The sequence below is a fragment of the Bacillus rossius genome, chromosome 5 (assembly GCF_032445375.1).
Source record: "Bacillus rossius redtenbacheri isolate Brsri chromosome 5, Brsri_v3, whole genome shotgun sequence".
NCBI lineage: Eukaryota > Metazoa > Arthropoda > Insecta > Phasmatodea > Bacillidae > Bacillus > Bacillus rossius.
Window position 1 is genome coordinate 12987515 of NC_086333.1, and position 25142 is coordinate 13012656.

Genomic DNA, 25142 nt, shown 5'->3' on the forward strand with positions numbered 1-25142 from the left:
AATTTTCTCACTGAAGGTTTTTGAAAGGAGAGCGAAGTTGGGGTGTTACAAGGGAGGACACTAGATGGTTTGTGTGTCTGGGAGGGATGAGCTAGCCTTGAAGAATGTTAACGAAGGGAGGGAGGGGTGAGCTTATGCGTCATGAAGCCGCTGCCGCCAGCCAGCCAGCCGGGTGAGTTTCGTGTGCGCCCACTTGCGTTGCAGAACCTACCGCTGCCATATTTTTAAAGGAAATATCCCATGATTTTTTTGTTATTCTAACATGAATATATTTGGAAGTATTAAAGCCAACACAAAAATAGGCTTGTGTTAAAATTAACAGATTTTAATGATCTTTCATTTTGTTTTTTTTTTTTTAAATTTTTTTCTGATTTTCACATTTTAGTCAAAATGTCCAATTTTTTGACTGTTCCCGAGAATGTATTTTAAAATCACTGCTTCGTTAAATCCGGGGTTCATGACATCAGGGTTCTAGTGTATTTAACTATGGGAAGCAGAAAACATACATGTAAACCAACCAGTAAAAATAAACTGTCTTTTGACATATTTTCTTTAGAGGTGGCCTGTAGGGCAACGGACTTGTCATGAAGGTTGAAGTGGGTTTAAAGCAAAGCCGTCTAGCATTGTGAGTGAAAGCATCCTGCCATTGTAGGGCTGATTTCTTAAAGGTGAGGGGAGGGGGGGGGGGGGGGTTTGTGTGAAACCAACTGAAAATTTCGGAAAACATCTATTACAACCCCCCCCCCCCCCCCCTAATACGACCCTATTCCTGGGAACCGTGAGGGGTCGTTTCAGAGAGGTTTGACTGTATTTATTTTATCCAAGGCAATGAACTGCTAAAAAAATAAATTTTACAAATTTTTTCAAAGGTAGAAAATTTAATAATATTCAAACATACACTCAGTTTCCAGACACATGCTTGGCAACTTAAAGATTTTGCTACACAGTTCCTCTGTGGCTGGAAGTATCACTACCACTCTCAAGCCAAAATGCCTGCAGCCCACTGAGAGTAGCACCTATCGCGCCAAACCTCAACATGAGAATGTAAAATATTTTACCAAAAATATGCACTACGCATGATGCCTACTCTTAGCCAAAGTTTAACTGCTGTAGGCACAATTAAAATTCATTATATTTAAAAAAAAGTCTTTTCATTTCATGAAAGCAGGAAGGATAAAATTTAAAAAAAATTTTAAAGTTACTATGATGTTACCCTGATAAATATACTTAAAATTAAAAAATCTTGTAGAGATAGTCACTCAAACATGAGTGTACAATAGGGCCGGCTAACATTTACAATAAATAAAACTATACATATTAATATAAGTTTTCGTTTTTTTAAAGCAGTAAAACATCTAAAGACAATTGCAAAAACAATATATTACCGTGTTTTATCGCATAATGGTTGCAAGCGCGTAATCGTTGTAACCATATTTTAGGCTGTCAAAATTGGGATAAAAAAACTTCTCGCGTAAATGTTGCATGATGTTTTTGGTCCCGTTAGTAGATGCCGAGCGCTTTGTGTAGGTATCTTTTCCGTATAAAACAATGTATTTTAAAGTAGAAATCTAATATTTATTCGGTCATTACCACTTACTTAATAAATTAACGGAAAAATATGAAGTTGTTTGACGTGTAAATTTTCTTATAAAGACGTTTTTAAACGTTATTTCCTTTATCTGATCGTCTGCGTCGCCGCGGTGTATGTACAGTAAAACCTCCATTAACGAATATTCTATTTAACTAAAAACCCCGTTAAACGAAATAAAATTTTGGTCCCGCTGAACCTCCATAAGATCAATGCTGTTTTAACCTCAAAATACAGAATTTTATTTGTTCCGAAATAGTGAAATTCCCTTTACAACCAACTGCCGCTTTTGAAAAACGCGCAAAAATAAACATCTCCTACAAGACATCGACTAATTTTTTTGCATTCACTGCTTAAAAATACGTGCGTATAACCTTAAAATAATATGCACCATCACGGAAGACAATAAATAAACAAAGCATCATGGATAACACACGTCGTGTATACATGCCACACTTTGTTCAAAATGGTGGGTACATTTAGCGCTAGTGGCGGAAACCTCCCGTACCATCGTTCTGGCAAGACGAACTAGTATATTTTGCGTTTCTATGGTTAAAGATGCGCACACGCAAATATTTTTAGCTATGGTGTAGTACAATTACCATTTTTTTTCAGTCTTCACTGTTGTTTATTTATTTCCACACGTAGTTACGGAAATAAACACGGTAATACTGTAAAATGAATTCTAATCCTAAAAAGCGGCGACAGATTGACATTAAAATAAAATTAGAAAGTTTAAATGCAGTTGATGAAGTTGGAAAAAAAAGTGATAATGCTAAACGTTTCGACATCCCGGCGTCTACACTTTCGACCATATTATCCAACCGGGAACAGATTGAAAACAACGCTTCTCTGGTAGGAACAAATCGAAAACGTGTGAAAGTATGTATAAATGATGATTTGGACAAGATAGTGATTTATTTCGACCTTATTAAACATGCCATTAAACAAGTGTATTCTATGTACTTTTTCATGTTTAATTCCTCATATTGTATTAAACAGTCAGAAAGACAGTTCTAGCCATTTATGTGAAGCTTTATGATGACTAGAAATATATCGTGCGAAACCTCCATTTAACAAACCCCTTTACAACAAACACAACAAATTTTGGTCCCTTGATATTTGTCCAATAGAGGTTTCACTGTATAATCTAAAATTTGTTTCGGTCATTACCACTGATTTATTTAATTAACGGAAATACAAAGTTGTCTGACATGTAAATTTTATTTTGAAGACGCTTTTAAACGTATTTCCTTTATCTGATTGTCTGCGTTACCGCGGCGTACCGCTTATAAAAATGTAGCCAGCGCATCATTCATGTTTGGATATGTTGCTTCCCGTATAGAGCGCGCGCACCTAGTCGAATATTGATACCTCGTCGATTGTAGGCAACGCGCGTGCTCTCGGTTAGGTGCCGAGTTAACTACATTTGATAACCCGCATTCTTATGTGGCAAGTGTGTACTACGACAAGTTAGTTCATTTCAGATTCAAGTGGCTTGCGTTCGCGTTAGAGTTTTGGTTTTTCTATTTAAAGTTGAAGAAAGGTTTTTGTTTAAGGAATTATTAATATAGATTGTTTGGCGTGCTCTTGTAGACTCCACCTTTTTTTAATTAAATATACTTTCCATGAACGGGTTTCGTTTTTATGAATAACTTTACCTAACAAAAATTTTTTTTCCTGCATAATCGTTGCACCCCTACTTTTCAAACTTGATTTTAGAATAAAATGTGCAACGATTATATGAGAAAACACAGTATATTTATTGTACTGAACATAATTCTCAAACACGCTATCAAAATTCTCATACACAAACCATTTAATGTTGTAATTACACCCAAATGTGTGTATCTTAAACAAGAACAACCAATATAAATAATTATTTACTTACTTGGGACTTTCATGACCATTTCCATCATTTATAACTTTTGTGGGACTTTTGACCTGTGAGCCAGTCAGAACAACCGTTCCTCTGCCACTTGGCAGTAGTAAGTGACTCCAGATTACGTACTTGAAAAGTGCAGTCACACATTACTCTGGCTTTTTAGCACTGAACAGGCCCAATAACTTACCCTTCAGGGAACAGCTGGTTTTCATAGAAGACATCATTGCCAGTATTCTGAGCAAGATATTCAAACAGTTCTGGGAATTCGTGTATGTAGTCTTTGACCAGTTCTACAGCTTTATGTGAGTACAACCACACTTGACCATCCTTCCTCGTGTAGCCTGGGACCTGCCGGGTAATACAATTATCTCGGTGACCACAAGACACACAATATCATCAAAGCAAGTAACATTTGTTATCTTTAAAAGATATTTCTCTGAGTCTCTGAGTAGTATATACAACAAAAAATTTATTATAAACAAAATGTTAATTTTTATGCAATTAATTTTTTATCTTAATATGCACAAGTTTTGTGGTGATGATTGAAAACAAATAAACACATTTTTAAAATGTAAGAGCTTTCATACATTTCTATTAATAATTTTTTAATCCTAAAATTGAGGAAAGTTTACAGAAAAATTTACATAAAGTAAACTCCCGATTATCCGGGTGCGGATTATCCAGTTTGCGGGTTAACCATGGCACATTTCACTTCCATAAACAATTTTTTTTTACTTTTTAATTTATTTCCGTGCACGCACAATGACGTCACTTGTGTAACATTAAATCCAATGCAATTAATTAGTAATGCAACAAATTAATCATGTGATGCAACATCAATATTTTGCTCTTTCCTCAATAGCTATTCGCTTCCTTCATTGTGTATTTATTTACGATGATGGCCAAGTTTCAGCCAATATTTATATTCAACTATTCCTCATGTCAGGCATGCAGCAGTAACTCTGGAGAGAGAAGCCAGAAGCTTTCAAGGCTACTTTACCTTGAGCAACTAGGATGCGCTAGTTGCAAATCATATCAGAAATGCCTCTGGGAAATAATAGTGGCAGGAATTACGTTAACACGTTAAATAATCTTTCTAATAGTAGAAAACATTAAGTTTATGCATTTTAAAATCTTATTATAACTGAAATAATACATCTCCAAAATCAACAACATTATTACGTATTTTGTAACTCAGAAATATTGGTAGCGCGTACATACAAATGTTATGCCCAAGCCTTATCATATAAACTAGTGGTGCACCGATATGACTTTACCGATTACCGATTCGATTACCGATTATGAGAGCAATAATCGGCAGATACCGATTCAGTTACCGATTATAATGAAGAAATTTTTTTAAGTGTAATAATGTACACAAAAATTTTTATTCCCATGTGAATTTAATAACAAGATTAGGTAAAATCGAGAATACAGTTATAACAACAGTATAAAAATATATAAAATACACTATTAAGTCATTGCAAAGTGTAAATTAAATTAACTTCTATTTATATTTGTTATTGTAAACAACTTGAACTACAGTCTAATAATTGTAATTTACAATGGGTAAGTTTTTGTTGCGGAAAACTAGCATTATTATTGACTATCATATAAGGTTGCATCAAGAAATTACCGTTTAACAATGTAAACATGTTGCTTTATTTTGTTCACTTGAGTTTATAGAAAAATGTTTCCACACTTCACTTTTTTTCTCCCTACTCACCATCTCACTATAATTATATAAAAATGACCTAAAACCAATTCTAGCACATGTGATTTTATTTATGTTGACTGAATATATAAAATTATAAATACTTTTTCACTTTTCACGTCATACAAATAACAAACGGATAATGTTACCAAAGACGCCCATAACGAGTTTGTAAAACGCAGCGATAAAAACTAGAAGGTATCGGGACCACGATTTTGAACCACTACTATGACTCTAAAAGATCGATTGTCATAGAATCCACTGCAACTGTTTGTGGTATTTTGATTGCGTGCCATCTATTTTACGTCTCCGGCTATAGGTAATGTACAAGGCCACTAAACAAAAGACGAAACGTAAATAAACGTGTAGGAAAAATGTCTTTTTTATTGTTCGAGGCAATGAGATTTATTAAACTTAACGAAATATCTGTAATTATGATATGACGGAGTTAGATGAATTTTGTAATATATACAAATATTACTGTATTTCATCCTAAAATGTGTAACAAAATATTAAACGGTAAAAACCTACTTAATTACGCCGGGACGTAAATAATCGGCAAAGTAATCGTTAAGATAATCGCCAATTACGATTAATAGGTAAGTACCCATAATCGCTGATTATGATTCATCGGTATCCGCATCGGTGCACCACTAATATAAACAATGCAGCACATTAACTATTAAATGTAATTTTAGGTGGTTTAATCTCAAAATTTAAATGTACGACTAATGTATTTAGACAAACGTATATTAGTACTGTAAAATCATTTTAACGGGAGTAGTGTCTTTATTAAAATGGTAGTCAGCAAGCACAAAAATTTTATTAGAAAACAATTAAATTACTCTTATTTAAAAAAATACATTTAAATAAAGCTCTTTTGACTAGCGCTCAGTTTTAAAGGAACAAATTAGGACGTTACTTTGAGGGGTGTCTGTTTCAGTGTTTGTCCAGATAGTTGGGATGAAAAAATGTTTTAAGGTTTTTTTTTAAACTTTACTTTAAACTTGTTTTTTGATTATCCATGAACCCCTTGTCAGTCATTACCATAGGTAATAAGGAGTCTACTGTACATGAATTATATCTTTAAACCCACACACACATATGCTGTGTAATAAAATGAAAAAAAAAAAAATATATATATCTATACATATAAAAGTTATAAGTTTTACACTGTGGTCTACTACAGAAGAAAAACATTGGGGCACACTTTTGCATCAACATTAAAAAAGTGTTTGTGATAGTTGCAATGGTGTATTAGTCGATAGTCCCACACAATATACCAGCACGAAAAACAGCTATAGCATACTTCCTGCATTTATTTATGATAAACCTAATTTTGATCCTTTTACCACATTCATAGGGACCTGAAAATTTCGCGATCGCGATAAACCCGAAAAATAACACGAATTTCTTTATTTCACAGTATAAACGCGATTTTTTATGTTTTGAGTCAATAACGCGAATTTGTTGTAAACAAAGAACTATTCACGATTCATTTAACGAATTTACGAGCTGGCGATATTTCCTATTGAATACATCAATATTTATCATTTTCTTTTGATATACGTGTTCTCTAAGTCGCTGTATCTAAATGAGTTCGACTAATCGATTTGGAGTAAAACTTCCACACGCGACGCGAAACGATCGCCATTTCAGATTTCACTTCTTGGGTTTTGACGTGATTGTCGCATACGAGTGAGTTATCTAAAGTTTCATGCCGTTATTATAAGTTTAAAGATGCCAAAACTTCCAGTCAGTGTACGGCAACGAGCCGACGAATTTAAAAGTGCCGGTGTTTATGCGTCAGATGCATCAACGCTAATGTGTAAATACTGCAACTGCAGAGTGGCATTTGAGAGGAAATGTCCATTTTAAAACACATAAAAAGTGAAAAACATGTCATCTCTAAAAGAAAATACACGAGTGGTTCTTCTGAAAGGAAAATCCAGACGTCTGTTGTCGAGACTTTCGGCAGCGTAAATCAACGTAAAATCGACATTGAACACATGGCAATGAAAACGACAGAGGCATTCGCCAAGGCAAATATACCGCTGGAGAAATTAGAAGACCCACATTTAAAGTCATGGTTAAATGAGTTCGTTGAAGGTAGGATTTTTCCCCGTTGCATTCTGAGTTAAGCTCTTCTGAATTTATTAATTCTAGGTCATTAAATAACGTATTGTTAGGTCCTACAGTACATAGGCCTAACCATGTCGGAGAGTCGGTGAAACTCGCTGTTTTAATAAAATTAATGCCAATGTCCATACACATTGAAAAGCTGAAGGCATCAATTTTTTTTTCTTTCATGAGGCCGGGTATAACTCAACTCATTCCCCACCCTCCTCCGTTTCTTTTTTTGCATTTTGCAATGTGTGAAAACACCACCTCGATCTGTACACAACTTACCTGCAATATTAAAAGTGTTTCCTAAAATTATTTTGGTGAATTACTCACCAAATATTTATTATATTTGTGATACACACGTGTTTAGTAAAGTAAGTTAATGTACCTTAAGCCTATTTAGTAAAAATATGGTGGCAAGTTGGTAACTTGTGGGCCTACTTTATTTAGTATTTTTACTGCTTCGAAGTAGACAAAACTCAAAGTACAAAAATATGTCATCGCAATTTCTTTACAAAAAGTGTGTGAATTAATTTCCTTGATGTTAATAGGCCACTCTACTGTGGTATTAAAGTAATTAGGCCCAACTTACTTTTTCTGTAGCATTTTAGGTTAGGTTACTTTTTTTTTACCCCACAGACATTGACACTAACTTATTTGGTTTCTTGGAATGCAGAATGAATGTAAAAATAAATCCTAATGCAATAAAATAATTTAGCATTGTAGGTCTAGGCCTACCCTTTTACAGACAGTGAGCCCAACTTTGCAAAAGTCTCTATTCTTCAGAATTACTTACCCCAAAGTTTTCATTTTGTTTTAGGTGGTGGAGATTTGCCATGTGTGAAAAACTTACGGGAAAAATACACACCCCAACTAGCAGCAGATCATTTAAAAAGTGTCAAAGATGTAGTATCTGACAATCGTCTCTACATTCTCTGTGACGAAACGACAGACCGCATGGGCAGATGTGTTTTCGTTGTATTATTTTAAGTGTTTACAGACGTATTTGCACCGCCAAAACTTGTAGTGGCGTCTGTTAATTTCTTGAAGAAGGCGGATGCTACAACTTGCGCTCAGGTCATCACAGAATGTGTGGGAAAGTATGGTGTTCAGTACCAAAACATCTTGGGACTTGTCACCGACGCAGCACGATATATGACAAAATGTATCAAAAGTCTACAAGTGTTGTTTGGTGAGCATGTGTCCCACATTCAGTGTTGGGCTCATAAACTTTCTCTTGTAGGGAATGTGCTCAGTAGTGAACTTACAGATGTTAACAATGCTGTGTCGAATGTTAAGTCGGCTTTTCTAAATACTAGAAAAAGAAAGCACCAATACCTCCAGTATCTGGAAGAAGAAACCCCACAGCCCGCTACACCATTTCCTATGCCAGTAGTTACCCGGTGGAATGCCTGGTTCAAGGCAGTGTTCTACCTAGCAGATTACTTCATTCACATCATTTCATTTTTCAAGGGGTCTGACCAGGTGTCTAGCAATGCTGGGATAAGATACCTGTCCTCGCTTTCTGATAAAGACGTAAAGTTAGTTTTGGCAAAGTGTATTTTTATAAAGCACCATGCATCAGAGCTTGTGAACTTGCTAACTAAATTGGAAGGAGCGAAGAATCCCACTGCCCACACCTTGTATGGAGATGTGGAAAGTGTCAAAAGCGGGTTTGAAGCTAAATCAAAGGGAATTTTCCATTCATCTCTAGAAAGTGCAATGAGTAAGTTGACTACGAGTGAGCAAGCTCATGTCAAACACGAATGCCAGAAGGCCTCAGCACTTGCGATGGATAAACTCCAAATGTTATTTAATGGTGACCCCTCAGCTCCAGTTTTCAAAACTTTGAGCAAGTTGTTCAACCCAAAAAATATAATCCTGAACCAGACCGAAAATGTTATTTCCACTATGAAAAGTATCATTGAAATGAAGAACATTGAAGAGACAGAAATTTTTAAGGGTTACAAAGCTTTAAGAGAAGAGGTTCAAGAAATAAAGACTGAAAAGAGTATAGATTTTGTGCAAGTTCTGACCGCTCTGAGTGCTAAGTCCAGTGAATTTGCACTGGCAGTGCTGCAAGCTGTCTGGAAACCCACAAACAATGTAGACAGTGAGCGACTGCTTAGTCATTACAATAATGTTGTAACAGACAGACGACAAAACCTTAAAGAAAAAAACATTGAAATTTTCACCATGCTTTCTTTTGGTGACCAAAATTAACAACTAACTTACAGTATGATTTTTTTGTAAATATTTATTATCACTATCAGAATAGTGCAGCATTATACTAACCCTAGCCTTTCCATTTTTAAAGTGCTCTATAACAAAATTTCTTTAGTGAAATTTCTTGTATTCAGTAAGTACTTAATTTGTTAAATGATGATTTAAATTTGTTATTTTCTATCAATTGTGTGTTATCAGCATATGTATTCAATTTTTAATCAAATAATCAGACATACTTCAGAATACTTAGAATACTTCATTTAAAATATCCACGATGTCAAATTAAAGATAAATTTTAAATAAAATAACCTCGCTTTTATATCACGAATTTTGGGGAAAATAACACCACTTTTGAGAAAAAATAACCTCACTTTTTTCAGGTCTCTACACATTCAGCAAATAAAAGAAATAAAAAATTTGTATTTTTTGTGAATTGTATACATTTTTGCAGTAAGTGAAATTTTTTTTGTCCCTACATACATATTTTAAAGTAATGGAATAAATCTTTTCATTACAATAATTACACCTGTGTGAACATTAAAATTTTCAAATACGAGTACAAACAGTATGTTATTCGTATTCGATTTAACTTTGAATACTACTACTACTTTCAAATAATGAATATTCAATTAATTACAAATATTTGACATAACATAACTCGTGAGTTTGTCGTATATGAACGTTCGTTCACTGCTGAGATTAAGTCATACATATGTGTGGTATAAATACCCAGTTTAGAGGTTATAAAAGGACTGTATAATAAAAAACAGGAACAATAATTAGTCTTTCAACAAACAAGCAAAGTTATTTCACTACTGTCTTCCCTTCCCCCCCCCCCCCCTTTTCTCACGAAAAAAAAAACACTAGCAGTACAAATAGCAGGACAATTTGAAACACGAAATATTTATGACATTTCGAACTAACACAATCTATTATTTTAATTTGACCAGTTTTTATTACTCTTACATATTTGTAATGTGATATTTTTTTTTTGTGTTTTCCCAATTCTCATTCTTACTATTCAATATCTGCATTAGATGATAATTCAGTATAGGTATTCTATTAAAACTAAAATACGGATATTGGCAAAGGCCTACCAATAAATATTTTTTTTTTTTACATTCAAATTCAATATTTGTAATTCAGATTGATTTTGAATTTGTTATTGAATTCAATTGGAACAAAAAAATAAACTTTTTCTGGAGCGACCAAGGGGTGATACCCATAGTGAATAAGGTTTAACATCTAGCAGCGTGCCCGACGCTAAGAGCAGGGCCAGGCAGGACCAGGCAGTGACTCTACAAGAAGCTCCAGTCTGGTCCCCACGACCGAGTTCCACATGCACATTCATCATCGTAATGCCCACGGCACTGTACCAATACCTTCTGACATAATAACTTAAGAAAGTTTAATTTTTGAAAAAAATGTTGAACATGCTTCGAAGAAGATCTGTGAAATGCCTAATGAACAATTGCTCACTTCTTCATTCTTCTTGTTGAACTTGAGATTAAGGCCGATGTTGAACTTCTTCTGAGACTCAGGGTTACTACCCTCCACGCCCCTGGCCACGAAGATGGAGCCGGTGACCCGTGACAGCAGGTGAGCAGATATGCCCAGCTTCTGGGCTGCTGTGTTACCTGTAAACATTCACACCTCCTGTGGCTGCATTAGGGATACCACCGAGTCCTTTTAAATGATTCATACAAAGGGAAATTTTGATTTGATACAATTTCTTGGACATGAAATAAAAATGTTGTCTGCCTGCATTTACAGTTACTGTTGAAACTGTCTCGTCGTTTTTAGCTCACTGTGTTCATCTGTGCTGTTGTTATATTTTTCATGACTAATCTGTCCACTGAATACTTGTGCTGATATTCAATATCTGTTTGACAGCTGATTTAGGCTTGTTCTCCGTGGGTATATGTTTTTAATTTTACTTCTTAATTTGCGTTATTGAATTTTTTCCCTTGACAAACAGTGCAAAAATACAATGAATATGTTCAAGAAATGGTATTAAATCCGAGTTCCTTCACCACTTTTCCACAAATCACCTGCTCTTTACATATATTGGACCAAGAAATGTTAGCACATTTTTACTGACACTATTCTGCCAAATATTAGACCTTATTATTTGGAGTATAGTATTTCCAAGCACTTATACTTCTAATAAAGGTCATGTATTTAATTTAAGTATAGTCAAAAGCATTACAAAAATTGTAAAGATTCAAGAGCTTTACACAAAAAAATGAAAATCCTTGCAAAGATGTACATACAAGAATTGGTAATATTAAACTAGCAAACCTATTACTTAAAATAAGAACAATCTAAAAATACAAAACACAGATAACAATTTTGTGACTTTTAAATATTGTTGTCAGGCTAAAACATTTTCAAAACTAATAAAGAATATTAAAAAAAAAAAAAACTTTTTTTATTTTAGAAGAATAATAAATCTTCTTGAATTGTAAGGATTCCCATCATGATTTATAGTATACACACTGAATTAAAATGCAGGCTATGCCTTTGAAAAACCGAATAGTACAGTTATCTGTTAGCAGAAGGCCCTTTTCTATGCAAACAAATATATTATATGTATATAATAAGTAATATCAAACAAGCTACTATATTAAATCATTTTATGATGAGAAGTGAAATGAGATTAAAATTTTTTCAGTAATAAAAACCATATTCCCGAAGCTAATCGGGCGAAAGTTAAGATATTTTATGTGAATAATATAAATAAATAACCACCAAATCATTCATACAATTTAAACAAATTTACCTTTTTAAATAGTGTAGGTAGGTCTAAGAGGAAAAATTATTTTAAAAAATATATAAATATCTTCAAATCTACAGGAGCATGCATATGAAAGTGAGCAACACCTCTTATTTTTTCTCCCTATTTTGTTTAATTCAACTGTAAAAGGGGTTAAAAAGGTCAACATGGTTTATGTAAGATATATTCGTATCACTAAAATTACTATTGTATAAAAAACTAGGCAGTAAAATACACATTAAAAGTTAAGTCTACTTATTCTATAGTTTACTATGGTCGTGTTTCAATTCCACATAAAGTGAATTTGGTGAAAAGTAGTTTTATAAAAGCTAATAATATATCAGAATATAATTAAGAAAAATGAAAAAAAAAAAAAAACATGAATGAATAAAATTTGTTTATAGGCATAACATCCCTTTGACATGGAGGAAATTAGAGAAAATTAGGAGTGAGGATAATAGAATAGAACATTCAATGACATTAGTGGGAGGAAGGGAGTACCAAGAGAAAACCGAACTACCCTACCACACATATTACCAACATGCAAAATATCATAATGTGAAACCCGCCTGGAATAATATTCGTATTTCCTTCGTCGGAAGTGTGTGATCTGATTAATCAAACACTTAAGAAAACTACCTAAGGATAAGATGATATATTTTGCATTATTAATATAATTTTTAAAAATTCAAGCATATCATAAAATAAAAATTTCACCCTATTGTAATTTAGGTATGTGTCATTTATTTATTTATGTGCAATGATCAACAAAACCACTAACACAGAAGGTATAAATTGTAACAGTTAAAATTATTTCATAAAAAATTAGACAAATCATTTTTTTATCCCTCTCTTGACTGGAAAATGTTTCATTGCATCTAACTAGCACATCAATGAATCCACCTTTACTAAAGTTTCTAAATTTAATTACTTTAATCTAAATTATAAAAAAAAAGTGTATTTCACAATTATTTCTTGAATTATAATCTAATTTGAGTGAAGGGAAAAATGTTTCATTTTTTATAAAGTAAGGGTGGTTAGCTAGTATTACTTATTTTACAATCACTTAGCAAAACTAACTGTTCTGTGAGATTTAAAACAAAAAACTGGGCTGGACTTACTGTTCATAAATGACTGGAAATTTTTTAAATGTAGCTTTTCCAGGGCGGAAAGGTCTGGTTCTTGAGTCACCGACATTTTCACCTTGATCCTTCCTTGTTGAACATTGACATTCTCCATAACCTTGCCAAAACAATACAAGAAAAAATTACTTCATTATGGTGAACATAATTTCAATACAAAAAACATTTAAATTCAAGTAGGATTCAAAAACTGAATTAGGCCTAAAGTTTGCTAAGTATGTTCTCAATTATCCTTAAAAAGAATATTGTTTATTATGTAATGTAGAGAAATATTATAAACACAATAACAAAAGAGCATTTTTCTGCACATAAATTTTAATTTGCCAATGCGGCCTCTCTCCTTAAACCAAATACCATATTCCAGCTTTTTTCTGTGTTTCTTTAAGTCGCCTCACTAAATGTTCAGAAATAATACAACCCAGACCATCAAAAACAAATTTAAAATAAACTATACAACTGTAAAGCCTCTTGATTTCTTATGTTGGATTTACTGTTAATTCTGGGTTCTTGATGAACTGATGTGACCTGCGTCACCAGCAACCATCTCAGGAAACTGGAAGAGAGGGCTAACGGAACTCCCAATACATTCCCCAGTCCATTATTATTGTTGTGCATGCCCACAGTGTTGCTCCTAGCCCTACGGAGCCTCAGCACCCTGTCGGCAGTGTGAGGCCGTCCCTGAGGACACGGTGTGCCGGTGGCAATATGTCCACTGCTAGTCCACTACGCAACTGCATGTTTGTATTCAGTATTTTACTCACCATTTAATCACTTAATATGCACATTATGAATTTTTTATGCATTTACAGTTGTCAAATTACCATCAAAGTTATCCATCCAATTCAGGGGCGTAGCCAGGGGGAGGGTTTTAGGGGTTCAAACCCCCCCCGAAATATTCAAAATATCTCATTAATATATACTGAAATATTAACACTTGTTCCACGGTAATTGCTCACTATTACAACAATGTTTTGAACATGCCGCGCTGCCGCCGCACGCCGCCGATTATCCAATGACACTGCCCGCATCATCGTATTCGTTTGGTAACCTTAGACTTGATTTCGTGTTGTAACCCGCGCCGCGCATGCATCCGTTGCGTGCAATCAGCTCGGCTATCGCCAGTCTCCACCGATCCCTTGCCACCGATCACTGAATCTGTGTACCGTGTACTGTGAAGTGTGGACAATTGGACATAGTTATTTGTGTGATCATTGCTCTGGCTGTGATTTCACGTCGAGTAACTTAAGTGGCCACTGGCCATATTACAGGAGTAAGTAAATTGTAATCTTCTTTACTTACTATAAAATTAATTCGCTTCCCGCTTTTGTCTGGTTGTCTCTATAGCTGTTAGTTTGCAACTCTGTACGCCTAGATCTTCTAAACTACTCAACTTATGTTAAGGCTGTAAGGGTATATTATCGTAATATACATATACACCTTTAGAGAAATTCGAAACTTCATTCGGTGAACAGTTCCAGTCGCCGAGAAGCCATCGTGGATTAGAAAGTTGTTTTGTTTACATCAAATTTTTATTTTTTTTTTGTTTGCTGATTTCGCTTAGAAAACTTTGCTAATTCTATTTTAATATTAATTATATAAGAGTAAAATTACGTTTTTTATAACCTTGTGTTTTGTAAAACTATGAATCAGTAACGGCTTTGTTTGGAGTTTCGGGCTCGCTGCATGTGACTGGTCCTCGTCGCGGCGGGCGGCATTTCAAATGTTTGAATAAAGCTGGAATCACAATACCACGACGGCTCCGACACGACAGGTCCGACAAGCTCAATAGCCAATGAAATGCAATGTCACCGTGACGTCACTCCGTCAGAAAACGCACCCCGACGGCCCGCAACGAATAGATTTTATTTCTAATTCCGTCGTGTCGTACGGCCCGACAGAAAACAAAACGGCAACGGAAAGGAAACAGTACGGAACTAAATTTCAAAAATATTTACCTACTTCGTAATTTTGTTTAACATGCGAGTGAGTTTTATATCTTGCCTTCATCTGTTTGTACAAATTTAATCGTGTTTATGGTTAAAGTTGTTATTGTAGATTGGTGAAGTTTGAATTTAATAATGAATGAGTTTAGCGAATAACTAAATATTAATAAAGTTAAGGCTGAATCTATTTTGTAAGGCATTAGGTTGAAAAACTGCCATAATTATCCTAACAAATAGCGAGAAAAAAGCATGGGCTGTAATAGCATCATCTGTTTCTCTTTCAATTATTTTTTTAAACGTCAGATATACTTTATTTTATGAAAATAATTTGTTTGGAACGATTTGCCGACAGCCAAATCAGAAATCGTCGGGTTGAATATTGTCGTGGCATTGTGACCCTAGGCTATTAAATCTGTCGTGCTGCAATGCTGTACGACGGTTTGTCGGGCCTGTCGTGTCGGACCCGTCGTGGCATTGTGATTCCAGCTTAATAGTGCCGCGGCCCATGGCATGCTGAGACTTTAAAACATCAAAAAGTTTTGATTTGTTCCTTTGAAACTTTTAGCGTCTCCCGCATTAGGGGAAGCTTAATTTTGAACAAATAATATGTGAAAAGTGGTTTGTTATGCCAAAATACAGTAAAACAGTGCGGGTTAAGTGAAATTTGGCTGCACAAATTAATGCAAGAAATTTCATGATTCGGTGACGTAAATATTTGTAAGCTATATTTGGCCGTATTATACATGCATATTATAGTAGAGAAAATTCTAGAAAGATTTGTAATGATGTCGTAAAAAAAGTTTCTTTTTTTTTCCATATTGAATGTTAATTAATAGTATACATAGCAAATGCAATGTTCTTTAATGTTATTTCTGACGTGATAATGTCTTATACCTCGATGAACGCTGGCTGCACGAACGAAAAAGTGTCCCATTCCGTTTGAGCCGAGTGTTTCCATTGTCGTGGTTTACATTGTTTATTACAAAAATAAAAAAACCTTAAAATTAACGAGTGCGAATAAATGTTACATTTATCGAAAAAAATGTAATTTACAACTTACTCCTTCTTTGTATTATACAAAATAATGATAATTCAGTGATATAATAATTCAATTCAGTTCATAAAAGTATGCAATTTTTCATCAATGTTTTCTTATGACATTATCACGTAAAATTACCGTCCATAAACTGACATTACAGACAACCATTTAATTGGGTAATAATTTATATATTTTTTTACTATTATGATTACACATGAATGGATGAGAGACATCACTTTATTTTATTTTCCTCCCTAAAGACGACTCGCGCGGTTAGCACATAGCACTGTTGCTGTAATGTACTTAATGAATAATTTCAGTTACATTAATTTTAATATTAACTCTTATTATTTAGTTGTAATTTTTATTTTTCTTTCTAGGTACGAGTTTCATGTTGTCGAGAAATGGAGGGAAAAAAAAGAAAAGGCGATAAGTTTAAGGGTATGGACTACTGGAAAAAGTGGTGTGGTCAAGCGGTTTCCAGTAAGGAAACACATTTGGCTACTGAAACTACAACAAGCTTGCGCGCTGCTGGTAATGAGACTGTGGTGGCAAGTGAGCCTTCGACCTCAGTTACAGAATCGAACGACAAAGTCGAGTCAGTGGCACCTGTGACCTCAGTTACAGTATCTAACGACGAATTCGAGTCAGTGGTGCCTGCAGCCTGTTTAATGGGTACGACCAACCAGCCTACGTTTATTCAGGAACCGACCAGCTTGCCTGTTTCATCATCATCTCATCCTGTAGCTAAACTGGACGTTGGTTTTTATTCGAATCAAGATGAAATGATGAATGAATATATAAAAGTCCAAATTTTAAAAGTCCCTTGGACCCCACCCAAAGATTATAAGTTTCCCATTTCCACAAAACGAAATTTGCGCTTTCAACTTAAATGGATAGAGAGATTCCCCTGGTTGTCATATTCTGAATATAAAAGTGGAGCATTCTGCAGAATTTGTGTTGTAATGGGACGTTCACTTGAAGGTAAAGGCAGCCATCAGCGAATTGGCCAGCTTGTAACCGAGCCATTCTGCAAGTGGAAAAATGCATTAGAAATATTTGAAACTCATGCAAAAACAGGATATCACAAGAGAAATTTGGAACTTGCAGAAAACTTTCTTAAAGTAACATCTTTGCAGGCTTTTTCAGTCAGTGAGCAGTTGTCTTCTGAGAGAAAGAGGCAGCAAGAAGAAAACCGAAAGAAATTAATCCCTATCGTAAAAGGAATAATTTTTTGCGGTAAACAAGGCATCCCATTAAGAGGTAAAATAGATTCTGGGCGGATTGTACCAGAGCCTGATCAACCACTGCAGAATGATGGTAATTTTCGGGCACTGTTGCGGTACGGAGCTGAGTCTGGGGATAAAGATCTTTCTGAGCATTTGGCCACTTCTCAGAAGAATGCTCTTTACACAAGCCCTCAGATCCAAAATGAAATAATAGACATTTGTGGTGAAATAATTCAACATAAGATAATCGAAGAAGTAAAGAAAGCCCGATTATTTGCTATTCTCGCTGACGAAACTACTGACATCTCGCGTGTGGAGCAAGTCTCGCTGTGTTTGCGATATGTTGATTTGAAGGATGTTGAACATCATAAAGTTAAGGAGATGTTTCTCGAGTACATTCCTACTGTTGATGTCACAGGATCCGGCCTAGCAAATCTAATTATTACAGCTCTGAAAAAGCATGGGCTTGAGTGTTCTCATGTGGTTGGTCAAGGTTACGATGGGGCTGCAGCTATGAGTGGGTATTTGCACGGGGCCCAAGCTTATGTTCGTCGAGAATGTGCTCTTGCTCTTTATGTACACTGTAGTGCACACTCTCTCAACCTTGCAATTGCTGACTCATGTTCACAAGCAGATATCCGAAATTGTGTTGGGATTGTACAGTCTGTCGGTTCGTATTTCAGACATTCCGCTCAACGCACTGCTGTTTTGAAAGACAAAATTCGAGAGTTGTTACCCGCCGATCACCAAAAAAGCCTGCTTGTAATGTGCGAAACACGGTGGGTCAACAAGCATGAAGCTGTCATGAGATTCAAAGAAATTTATCCAGCGATTGTCAATGCTCTCGAAGAACTCCAATCTAGCCATAATAAGGAAACATCACAACAAGCCGTCCAAATGCTTAACACACTTCGATCTTCGAATTTTGTGATGTCCTTAGTGATTCTTGAGAAAGTCATGAGCTATACATTGTCGTTATCCAAACAGCTGCAAACAGCTAACACCGACCTGATTACAGCATTCAGCCATGTGGATGATGTTATTAATACCTTGCAACTTCTGAGGAATAAAGTTGATGACGAGTATCCTCATATTTTTGAAGAAGCAAAGGTTTTGCTCGAAGAAAATGGCGGTATACTGCAGATGCCACGCATAGTCGGAAGGCAGTTGAACCGCTCAAACATTCCTGCGTCTGATACATGCTCGCATTACAAAATAAATTTCTTCATCCCATTCCTTGACCATACCATTCAACAATTGAACGAAAGGTTTACGAAGCACCGTAAAGTAGTGACTGCACTTTCTGGTATCTTGCCATCAAATTTCGCAGCCAGTTCTGAAATTGAAGAGGCAGTTTGTATGTACTCTTCAGTGCTTCCCGAAAGAAGTACATCTGTAGTCAAAGCAGAACTAGATGTGTGGAAAGCAGTGATGACAAACACCTCCCCTACTCCAAAATCTGCTTTGGAATGCCTAGATAAGTGCGATCAAAAACTATATCCAAATGTTTACACATTGCTACAAATTTTGGCTACCATACCTGTTTCCACTGCTACCCCAGAAAGGACGTTTTCAAGCCTAAGGAGACTGAAAAACTACTTACGCAACACAACCAGTGAAAACAGACTGAACGGTTTGGCTCTTATGAATATACACTATGGGGCAGAAATAGATGCGGATGAAGTAGTGGACATATTCAAAATGAAAAACAGAAGAATAATTCTATAAGTGTAATTGTGTATGCAGTATGCACTTTCTATTCACGTGTATATTAATGTTGCATTGTTTTGTCATTTTATTTTGTAAACCCCCCCCAAAACTGAAATCTGGCTACGCCCATGATCCAATTTTTTTTACTATTCACTATAAGAAAATCACTTTAATACTTGATGTAGAACAAACAAATGTGAAACTGAATTGTAAAGGCTAAACAGATATGTTCTTCTACTGTCTGTGTTGTATTTAAAGTGCTATACTTTGCAAAAAAAAAAGGTAAAAAGAAAGAAAAATAATTATGGCACCACAGCTAGTCTGGTTTTTTTCATGTTCCACAAAATTTTATTATTTTTTTTTTCCAGGTAATGAGTTTGTAAAGTTTTTTTAAATGTCTAATCATTGTATTAGTTTTCGGTAGTGTCTTCTGTTTACTATTACGGTCAGTGAAAATATTTAGAAGTAAAAATGGGTGCGTGTACTTAGGTACGCGTGTGAGAAGTTATACTTCTTTGGCATCATTAAAAAATAGTTTTTAATTGCATGCAAATAATTCTCCATGGAAGCGTTAAATGTTTAACGCAACCTTGTTGGAAGTCGCATTAGAAGTGTAACTTCAAAAAAAAAGTATTACAGTTTGTATGCGAGACATGCAGTTTTTCAACTAAGTTGTAAACAGCTATTCAAAAGTGGTATAAAGGATATGGTTTACAGACAAAGTTGCAGTTTTTCAACCAAACTCTTTTCAAATAGTTAGACAAATTCCCATTGACTTTCAAAACTTCCAGGGATTAACACGGATTTCCCAGCTCTAAAAGATTCAAGGCTAATTCATAGTTTCATGATTTTTTTTTGGTCGGGTGGCCATCTTGCAAAAGAAAATATATAATACAGCCCCCCCCCCCCCCCCGACACACACACACACACACACACACACACACACACACACACACACACACACACACACACATAGCTGCCAACCTTTCATGCCAGTATTCAGTAATCACTCGGAGGCATATCCAGGATTCGGTGTGGTGAGTTGCCCCCCCGGGGGGGATGGGGAGGGGGGGGGGGGTGTTTAGTCACCCCATCCCCAACACCCTTGTTAATAACACTACAGAACATACATCAAACTACAGTTTTCAGCATAGGCCCACTGATAACAGCATTTTGAAATGAAGAAATGCACTCTTCACATAAAACGTCGATGTTGTATGTGTCATACACTTTACACTAACATTAATCTCTTGCAGTCAGATGTTGTTTCGTTGCATGTTTTGCAGCCTGCAACTGTTTTTGGGAAAAATGTTTTTTGAAGCACACTTCCCCATCTGATGCAGTCTTTACTTTTTGAATTAGAAGTGAAGAAAGAGACTCTGTTGACAATGACGGCCTAAATTCAGTATGATTTTTTCGCACAGAACTAAAAATTCGCTCTGTGGAGACATTGCTATGAGGGACACTCAATAATGCAAACATTACTTTACTTAGGGCACTGTATTTAATTTGACCACTTTCATTTTTCAACTGACTTATTTCAATTTACAATGTCGTCTGTGAAATTTTCGAATTGATAGGTTGCAAACTCTTCTTCGAGCCTGTCATGCTGACTTTCTTCTATAAGTTTTGGAAATCTATGGACAAAATACTCTACAGAAGTAAATGAAACATCTTGCCTAACAGAAATGTCAGCTACCTCTGCATGTTTTAAGAATACATCAGTACGAGGAAACTTTTTCAAAATGTAAATACAAGCTGCAAAATAAAACTCCCTCACAGAAGAATAGAAATTTCTAACATCTATATTTTTTACAGACTTTTCCAGTAAGTATGCCCTAGTTTTCGCACCAATTACCAGCTCCGAATCAAGACTTTTGATTTTTAACTTTCTGAAATTCAACCTCTGTGATTGAAGTGGCTCCAAGTTTGTAATACCCCAAGTGTCTTAAAAAATAATTAAATAATAAGGTAAAAAGATTTGGAAACTTTGATAACTGAGGCCCTCAATATATAACTATAAAAGTCAACAACAGAGGCGACACTAGGAGCAAACAAAGAAAATTTAGAGACTCCCTACGAATACTTGGGAGTAAAAGGATCGTTATTATATATTAAATAAATAAAAACAACTGTTACGTCTATAGACTTCCTTATTCTATTAATCATTGTTCTTTCTTTTTTATAGATTGACTTTTCCTTAGTTACATCGGTTTTTTATTGATAAGTGATCTTATTTAAATTCCTCACCATTACACTTATTATATTGTTACGATCGCGCTTGGCTGCAGTGCATGGCATCGCCGCACTCGTTCGGCCTGTCTGCGCCCCCTTCCACCCGCATCCTCTCCCTGGTATCTCGTGTCATACTATCTCGCTACATCCTGACCGTCGCAGCGCGCACCTGCCTCAGATCGGGTTACTTAAAAGAGGCCGCACTGCGGAATAAAATGACTCAGACGCCTTTATCGGCGTTCTTAGAGCAGCCACCGCGTCCTTCGAGGACTCACGATGCGTTTCTGGGCATTTCGACGGCGAAGGTCGCGCGATATCTCGGAGACATGCCCGATTGTTCTGGATGGGAACCCAAGGGCTATTTAAGGAGGTTGGGCCGACCTTCGAGTCAGTCAGAGAGAGAGTCTGAGTGGGGAGTTCTCCCGCGGCGGAGTTTCCGGGCGATAGTGCCGCAGGTGCGGCAGAGTGGCGAAGTCCTTGGACGAAGGTTCCAGGGCGGGGAGTGAGTGAGTTCAGTGGAGTCGGGAGTTTCCGGGCGATAGAGTCGCGGGCGCGGCGGAGTCCCGAGTGAAGTGGCGAGCGAGTCGTCGAGTGGGATCTCGGCGAAGGGTGTGACGGCGGCGGCGAAGTGCGGCGACGGAGTCCCGCGGCGGAGACCCACGAGGGGTGCTGCGGTGAGAGTTGCGCCAGAGGTGCGGCCCAGCGAGGTGTGTGAAACGAGTGACTGGGGAATTGACATTTCTTTACATGTAATTAATTATCTGCCAATTTAGAAGATTATTTGTAAGTGGCAAGTAGTAGTAATAAATAAAACTGTGTGTGTAATAAAAATCTTTAATTGGGCTATCCTTTACGAACCCGCAGGTAAATCGTAACAATATTATATATTTTTTGAACTTATTGACTATCGGGCCGGCCCTGAATGTTTAACAAAAATAACAATACTTAAAAACATGAATGAAATCAACATTAGTAACTTTAAGGGTTGTACATATAGTCCTTGCAAAACATAATATAAATTTATTCTCCTCGACTTGCTTTTACTGTCCGCTGTCTTAACTGTGTTACACTATTTTTTTTTGAGTTCGTGAATAGAATAATAGAATTATGCGGGTATCACCCGGGGCTGTAGGTAGACGGTGATCGAGGTAGTAGGCCTAAAGATGGTGGATTCTGCGCAGGAACCGACTCCCGAGGTTCTGGCAGAGGATTTTGGTTGCCCCAAACTTGGAACCCTGTCTGAAACAGAGGTCCAAATTCCAAAGAATTAGACCTGTTTCCAGACAGTATACTTAAATGGCGCAAAAGGCCAATAGAGGGAAATTAAAGGGGGGGGATGACGTCAAGACTTACCAAAACAGGGTGTTGGTCCTGGCGCTCAGGAGAGGTCGTCTCGTCTCCGCAAACTCGAACCACGATTCGCGGTAGCCACGGAAGTCATCACGAATAATTAGAAAATAATTTATATAAAAATACTAAGTTTCTCTACTTTCAACTAAACTACTGACTGGTTAATAATTTTAGCTAGGGACTCCATCCCTCTAGTCTGAGAAGACTACATAATATACTATGTCGATGATTCACCGAAGATCGCAGATACAAACGGTACCAGTCAGTCAGGAGGCGCGCACCGAAGTCAGTTCAGAGCGGGATGTCACCAGAATATCATAAGCGCGGGATCTCTAGAGAATGGGAGGGGGGGTAGGCTCTGAGCCGAAAATTACAGAGCCCACCCGAAGGTGTCCGGCATAAAAAAAATTAGATCTTACTGCAGTGACTGCGCGACTGAGGCGCTATCTTTTGGTGGCGAGAAGAAGTACTAATAAATCGCCTAGTGACTGACGAGAGTGTCAAGCTAGGGGGTAATGGAGTAACCAGCGGTGCCACCTAGCGGCCTGAGACATAAGGAGGGGAAAGGTTGTCGTTACCTCCGCGCGAACGCTGGTGTCGGCGCTGCCTACGCCCACAAGTAGCGTTAGTTATCACAGCCGTCGCTAGATGTCGTTAAAGTCCAGAATCGTAACTGTGGCTGTCAAGCCTGAGATGGCCTTGACTCCGGTTAACGTCCCCGTGCGGTCGTCGCTCCTAGCCACACTTCTGAGAAGAAAGTGGTGGGTGAGCAGGAGGGGATGGCTTCAAAAAACGCATGGTCTGTGGGACGCAAGGCCCACGGGATCCTCCTGTCGTGTCTTGCTGCTAGTGAACCTTATACCGATTCGTGACAGAGTTAGCAGGGCTCAGCACTGCTTCACAAGCTGCTCTAGGCAAAAGTGGTCACGCGAAGAAATAAAGTTACCGGCCCTCGACGTGCCTGGAGGCGGGAGAAATATTAGCCAGAATGCTAAGCTAGCATGAGGCTGGGAAAGAAAATCAGCTCGCCTCTGAGAACAGAGGCTGAGGGCCTGGCCGTAAAGAAAATAAGATAAGAGAAAAAAAATAATATTTCCAAAAAATATTTAAGATTACAAAATTTTAAATAAAACGTGCCTAAATCCCTAATACACGGCACAAGTTTCAGAGCAGATGGTTTGATAAACCTCATAAGTAAGTCTGTCAGAAGACCAACAAACTTTCTTCTCAAGATGTTTATGACAGGGGCTTCCTGCTGTAAATACACATTAACAGAATTAAAAACTGGGAGAACAGACTCCAAAAAATAACAGTACAGCTTTGTGACAGGATCCTGCATTAATGACCTCAACATTGAATGCTGTTTATGTGTTGAATCCAGTTTCAGAAGAGGACCATGACAGAACAACATTTGTATGGCTTCCCACTGGTCTACAACCCGAGTAATACAATCAAGCAAAGAAAGCCAACGTGTACTTACATACTTCAAAATTTTGTGACTTTTCATCCCACAAATTTCCTGGTACACCTTCAAAGTATTCTTCCTCTTAGAGCTTTTTTCTAAGAAATAAAATAGTTGCACTAAGAAGTTTTCAACATTTACTAACAGATGTGAGGATGCCTTCTGAGCTGCCAAATATACTAAATGGCATGAACAGCACTGCATTACAACTGCAGGGTGGTGTTCTTTTACAAAGGATATTACTCCGTTTGTTTCACCTGTCATTGTTATCTGAAGCAAATTCAATGCAGTTTTCCCATTGAATTCTGAGAGAAAAGAGCTCTTTATTGATAACTGAAAAAATTCCTAACCCGGTGTTGTCACTAGTTTCCAAAACCGACAAAAGTACAACAGATACCTGACCTCGAGCTGGATTGAAAAACGAAACAACCAAAGGGTACAGCTTCACAGAATTGGAATCAGGACTTCCATCAGTTGCCAACGAGAACGGCACCTGCTGCAAAATAGAAACTATTTCTCTTTTTGATTCACTTGCCATGTACTGAACCAATGCATTCGTCTTGGTTCTAGCACAACCATATTTATGCGCAATCTTTGAATCAGGAAACATAGCCCTAAATAAATTACCTGCGTGGTCGGAGACCGATTATGGGATATTATGCTCAACTACAAATGAAGTGAACAACAACTCTGCATTCGTAACATCCGTATCGCCACTG

At 36.7% G+C, this 25142-nt stretch overlaps 1 protein-coding gene across 3 annotated transcripts in view; it reads right to left on the reverse strand.

The window, feature by feature from the left end:
- The window catches only part of LOC134531598 (5'-3' exoribonuclease 1), a 373786-nt gene that overhangs the window by 123032 nt on the left and 225612 nt on the right, over window positions 1–25142 (reverse strand). For all 3 annotated transcript variants that reach the window (XM_063367328.1, XM_063367329.1, XM_063367330.1), the window contains exons 19-21: window positions 13435–13555; window positions 11017–11174; window positions 3661–3821 (exon numbers count right to left, since the gene is read on the reverse strand). In XM_063367328.1, coding sequence (XP_063223398.1) covers window positions 3661–3821; window positions 11017–11174; window positions 13435–13555 — 440 coding nt within the window. The remainder of the gene's footprint in view (window positions 1–3660; window positions 3822–11016; window positions 11175–13434; window positions 13556–25142) is intronic.